The sequence below is a fragment of the Sander vitreus genome, chromosome 19 (assembly GCF_031162955.1).
Source record: "Sander vitreus isolate 19-12246 chromosome 19, sanVit1, whole genome shotgun sequence".
Lineage (NCBI taxonomy): Eukaryota > Metazoa > Chordata > Actinopteri > Perciformes > Percidae > Sander > Sander vitreus.
In genome coordinates, this window is record NC_135873.1 from 8,417,434 (window position 1) to 8,423,912 (window position 6,479).

A 6,479-nucleotide genomic window follows, 5' to 3' on the forward strand; every position below is an offset into this window, starting at 1 on the left:
GGAATATTAGAGTATGAGCCAGCCAGACCCAACATCAAACCTGTTGTGCTGAAAGGTCACAAACACCCTGAAACAGGCATGGCCACTGTCCATTAGAGGGACTGAACCCTTTTTTCTTCTTCTTTGAAATCAATCTGGATCCCATGATACATGATAAGATAAGTCCAAACTCACACTGCTGAGAGTGTAACATTGTTTGGGCTTATAAATGTGTCAATCATCCCCTAATAGAGATAATGAGCACTTATATAGTTACCAATCTGGTCGTGATTGTTTCATTTTGCACAACACAGTGAAACCACATGTCGGATCTCACTGGCTTTGCATAAATGGATAATTTCTCTTTCAGCTGAAAAGTAAACTGCTGAGTTGGGTTTAGTTAACGTGTTGAATGTTAAGGTGATTAATCTACACTTTCTACACTAATCTACACTAAACCACTGTACAATGAATTTAAAAGCAAAGCACGTCATAACCCACCAGATTTGAATGATCGCCTTGAAATTAAAGCTGTTCGAGTACTTGGCCTCTGTGACTGTCTTTCCATTAAAAATAAACATTTGATAACTCAATAATTGCTACTTAAGCATTTGATGCACATCTGCATGACCATCAAAGGGGCTCCTTATCGCAACATCACACAAAAGTTCACATTATAAGACTGTATCTTTTATTTTCGTACGACAGCAGACAGTTTAAGCAGAGGAATGATGTGTACTGCACTTGTGTACTGCAAAATGTAAATTTGAAAACAAACGACAAACTAAACAGAGAGGTAGTTTCTTGAAATATAAAAAAAAAAAAAAAATGCTTTTGTTTCATAATACTACAGTAGTTCATGGTCACAATAATTAGCTTATAGTCTGGAGTGTCAGCCCTTCTCAGAGCCGTCTTAAATCTTTACTGTCCAGTCAGAGATCAGAGCAAAGACTCTTAAGTGATTTAGTCTGCTGTTGTGCTTTGCCTTTTTGTCAGCCTTTTGTGTGTGTGTGTGTGTGTGTGTGTGTGTGTGTGTGTGTGTGTGTGTGTGAGAGGGTGAGAGTGTGTGTGTGTGTGTGTGTGTGAGAGTGTGTGTGTGTGAGAGTGTGAACTGGTTTGTGCTAACTAAATGTTTCACAATTATGTAGAACTAAAGCACAACACTGACGTGATAAGGGGCCTTAAAGGTCCCATGGCATGAACATTTAACTTTATGAGGTTTTTTAACGATATGCGTTCCCCCAGCCTGCCTATGGTCCCCCAGTGGCTAGAAATGGCGATAGGTGTAAACCGAGCGCTGGGTATCCTGCTCTGCCTTTGAGAAAATGAAAGCTCAGACGGAATCTCCTCCTCCTTATGACGTCATGAGGAGCAAGGTTACCTCCTCTTTCTCTGCTTTGCCCACCCAGAGAATTTTGCCCACCCATGAGAAAGAGAGAGACATCATGGCTTGCAAAGTGGCAGTTGGTCAAGCCCCACCCCCACCCTCCACCTTGCCCCCCCTCTCTCCTCCTCAATAGCTATAGACACAGAAATGGCACATACTAAGGAAAGCTCAATGTGGGACTGGCTCTAGTGGCTGTAATTCTGCACCAAGGCTGAATTTCGGGAAAGAGACAGTATTAGGGGACCACTAAGGCCTTTATAAAAGCATCCAAAAAGCATGTGTCATGGGACCTTTAAGATTGGGGTCCGCTTTATCACCTGAGCTCATAAGAATGGTTTGAAATTTTGGGTAATACACATCACTTTCTTGCTGAGAGTTAAATGAGAAGATTGTTACTACTCTAATGTCTGTACTGCTGTACAGCTGACTGCTGGAGCTAGCAGTCAGCTATCTTAGCTTAGCATAAAGGCTGTACACCTGGAAACAGTTAGCCAGGCTCTGTTTGGAGGTAACAAAATCCACCTAGCAAAACACCTAAAGCACATAATATCTTGAATATGTCGAGAAAAAAAACGACAGTTAACGGTTTTACAAGAAAAGTAACTTTATGGAGTCCAAAACAAGTATGTAAAACAGTGAATTGTTGTTTTTACGCTTCGGTTTTCTTATGGATTTAACAAACAAGGTATAGAGTGAGCTTTAGATGTGCTATGAGGCTGAGACTCAGGCTAGCTGTTTTCCCCGTTTTTATTCTAAGCTAGGCTTACCAGCCGCTTGCTCCAGCTACATATTCATACAGTAATGATGGGGTTATATGGGGTTTAATCATTTCAGCTGTACTTGTAGGCCTGTTGTTGGGTAGTTTATAATAAAACATTGTATTTGATAAACTACATGTGTTTTGTGTGCAAAACTCCTAATTTGTTAAGTAACTAAAGCTGTCAGATTAATGTTGTGGACTAGAAAGTACAATATTTCTCTCTGAAATGTAGTGGAGTAGAAGTAGAAAGTGGCATGAAAAGAAAAGACTCAAGTAAAGTACAAGTACCTCAGATTTGTACTTAATACAGTACTTGAGTAAATGTACTTAGTTACATTCCACCACTGCCTGCAGCTTTCCCTCTTCCCTCTGTGTCGCACAGGCATATATATATATATATATGTGCAGAACAGCCAATAGGAATGCGCTCGCTCTCTCTCTCTCTCTCTCTCTCTCTCTCTCTCTCTCTCTCTCTCTCTCTCTCTCTCTCTCTCTCTCTCTCTCCCCCTCCCTCCCTCCCTCCCTCCCTCTCTCTCTCTCGCTCTCTCTGAAATTACCTTTGATTGGCCAAAGTCTCCCATCACAGGCTAGATTTTCTAAAGCCTGAAAACAGCCAAGAGGAGGTGCAGACATTTTCTCTCAGACCACCTGAATTACAACATGGTGAAAGATTATTATGGAGTTTTTGCCCGACGACCCCAAAAACAAATTGCCTACCACAGCTTAAGACTCTGTCTGGAAAAGGATCCTTTTGTCAAAATCAAGTTATAAAACCTTCAGTATTTCAGTTTTGTGCTTAGGTATGTTGCATACATTAATGTTACCACTCAGAAAATCTTTTGCCAAGTAATATTCCATCCCAAAAATGATTGCAGCCATTGCACAGAGTGAGTGGGGGGAATTAAGTGGGGGGCCTTAGAGCAAATTTTTGCCCTGGGGCCCCCAAGCAGAAAAATCCAGCCATGTGTGTATCTTTTGTGAATGTATTAAGAGTTTGACCAATGATGACACACTATAAAAACATTACAGCACACACAAGTATGGATACAAGAACGGTGGTGCTCACTTTTCAGACTGGGAATGCCTGTAATGGAAACACTTTGTTGAAGCTTGTAGAGACACCCAGGCGGTGGTTGATGGTGTGCACTGCCATGACTGAATTACAATAGGACAATGAGACATAACAGCAAGTAACAAGTGGCAGTAATAGACAAAACAGGCTTATTTTTTCACTTCGATATTTCCTTTAAGATAGTCAGGTTGGCGCAGCAGTTCTGATCTAAAAGGACTTTTTCCAAGACTTGCAGAGGATCTTCTGGAAGGCATGCCTGAAGTCCCGGTTGAAGATGGTGTAGATGGCAGGGTTGAGGGAGCTGTTACAGTAGCCAATCCAGAAGAAGAATTTAAAGAGCGGGTCTGGGATTTTACAGGAGTCCCTGCACACACCGTACAGGCTGTAGCTGAAGAAAAAGGGGAACCAGCACAAAACGAACACCCCCATGACCACAGCCAGGACAAATGTAAACCTCTTTTCCCTGGCTTGAGATACCTTTTTCCTGGCTAAGGAGCTCCGGCGACGTCTCCTCCTGGAGGCGAAGAGCTCCTTAGATTTGTTACTGACCCTGGAGATGCGAGTGGACTTTTTGGAGAGGGAGATTTTCTTTTGGCTGGCCTTCTTGGCTTTTTGGTGGTCCTCCTGCTGGGGTTTGTGACCCTTGCCCTCTGAGGAGGAGCTCTCCTCCATGTCAGCATTCTCAGTCTGTTGCCCGATGGTGACGGTGCGTTGGCTGGGCGTAGGCGGGCACTGACAGTGACCGTTCTCTCTCTCGCCATGGAAAGGGGAGGTGGCTTTGCTCAGTCCATTCTCAGTTTGTTCAACACCATCTGGCCTGGAATTTTTTCCCGACATGGTTCTGGTTCTGGTTTTGGCCACCTGGTATATTCTGATATACACCAGCACCATAATTAAGCACGGAGCGAAGAAGGACGCGATGCTTGAGGAGAGGATGTACCAAGTGTCATCATTCAGCTCGCACTGAGGCTGAGAGCTGATATCATTGTTGCGGTCTATAGATATGAGCGGCGGAGACGAGATGAAAGCAGATATAAGCCACACAATTACGATGATGCACTTGACGCGTTTGGGAGTCCGCTTCAGGTTGTACTCTACAGCCTGCGTAACGGACCAGTAGCGGTCCAGGCTAATTGCGCACAGATGAACAATAGACGAAGTGCAGAACAAAACATCCAAAGCCAGATAAATACCGCACCACACTTTTCCAAAATACCAGTAGCCCATTAGTTCATTAGCCAGAGAAAACGGCATCACCAAAGTGGCGACCAGGATGTCCGCGGTGGCCAGAGACACCAGAAAAAGGTTCTGTGGGGCTTTCAGCGCCCTGCTCGTCAACACCGCAATAACCACCAGAATATTCCCAACAACCGTAAATAGAATGAGAAAACTTACAAGAGCAGCAATGCTGGCTATGGCTGCTAAAGAATATCCACTGTCCAGACTCCAGGAGGAATTCAGATGGACCACCGTGAACGCGTCCATTCCGCTGGCGTTAAATGAATCCATCCCGACTGTGTGCGCTTTATGTATACCCTGGAGTGGCTGGATTTCGGCATGAATTTACATCCATCCCTTTAATGGCTGAGGAGTCCATCAAAAAATGTCCACTTCACGGAGTCTTGGGGTTATTTGGAACCAGTTGATCATATCTCAAGATAACTTATATAAATAAAAAATAATCCCCACCTGCGCCCCTTCATAGTCTTGTCACGCGCCTCCTGATTGTCAGGAGTTGAGTTCCGTCCAGCCGCAGCTCTCCTTCTTTCAACATGGTGCGCTCTCGCTCCTAATGATGCCCCATGAGTTGTTCTCATAAAACTCACCCACTCCTGCCCCGCCCCCGCCACACAGCATTATTTTCATATTGTTGGGATATGATAAGGCTCGGGACAAGGCTGTATCTTAGCCCAAATTATACTCAATTTCCATATTATTAATAATAAGTTGTTATTTTGTGTTGTAAACAAGCATTCCCAAATTGTACGATTCAAAATGAGGGATAAATTAGTTTTCTCTTTCTCCTTCTTGTCAATAATAATTATTTATATCTTCACCAGTGCAATATTCTGTTAATACTGCAATAATCAACTGTGCAATACTGGCTTACATTAATACTGAAATTATTTTTACTGCACAATAAATCCCATTTATTAGCACTATGATTATTTACATGATTGTTTACACTGTTGTGTATATTATAGTATTCATATTTTTCATATGTTCTTATAATTTCTCTATTTATTTCTACTTGAGAATGGAGCATATATAACAAACCGAAATATGTGAAGAAAAACCTGACAGACACATGCAGGATTTCATTTTTGGAGTTGTATGTGTTTACATGGCAGCAGATTTAAGGAGGAGAGTGAAGGAGTAGCAGAAGAGTGTGATGGGGGTAAGTTTAGAGAAGTTGAAGATGTGGGGCTTATTGTGGTTTTGGATTTGAGCTCATCAGGCGAGATGTAAAATTGTGTTTTTTCCCCTATAAAACAGTGATAGGAGAGGCTTTGATAATCATATTTTCACACTACCATAGCTGTTCTCCACTGTGCGGAACAGCGCACTGCACATGCCTTTGATGGAAGTCAAGTAGCCACTTTTTATTTTCAACAGTCAAGAGCTAAACATGCATTTCACACCTGTTTCATAACAAATGTTCAAAATGACATCTATGCTTAACTAGGTTGAAAGTGCATGTGCATTAAAATGTATATTTTAACCAGCCTTACATGAAGTGACTCTTCAATGGTTGGTCTTTCGTGATCCCTGCAAATCTCAATTAATAGCATTAGTCATTCAAAGACATTTCATTTTTATTGAAGGTTATCCGTGAGGCAGAGGTGAATTTGGGAAGACACAATATATTAAATGTGATCCTTGAAAATCCAACGGAAATGTAACCAGATGGTAAGACTTAGCTTCTAATACAGCAATGTGAAAAAGATGGTGAAAATGTATAAAAAGGTTTCCCAGTTCAACATTTTCAAACGACATAAAATGATCAATATCTCTGGGGAATAACCCAGTGTTAATATTCACATAAACAACTTTATAAAATAGGCATTGGCAGCACAATTATGAAATATTAGGATATTTGGCTCAGTTTGTTTTAGGCTAATCTTCTACAATATAATCCACCATATCATCACCATAAACGCTGAGGCAAATTGTTGCTTCATATGTCAAACCAAGTCTGATGTAGCTAACCAATAACTACAGTTAGATTGAAGATAGAGGAAAGTACCAAAGGGAGAAGTCACCTTGGTTTTTGCGCAAAG

The 6,479-nt window shown here is 41.8% G+C and overlaps 1 protein-coding gene across 1 annotated transcript; it reads right to left on the bottom strand.

Moving 5' to 3' along the window:
• Positions 1-2,673: 2,673 nt before the first annotated feature.
• LOC144534224 (alpha-2 adrenergic receptor) lies at positions 2,674-4,964 on the bottom strand. The gene has a single exon (XM_078276037.1). The coding sequence runs from the start codon at positions 4,705-4,707 to the stop codon at positions 3,406-3,408; it is 1,302 nt and encodes a 433-aa protein (XP_078132163.1). The 5' UTR covers positions 4,708-4,964; the 3' UTR covers positions 2,674-3,405.
• Between the last annotated feature and the right edge of the window lie 1,515 nt (positions 4,965-6,479).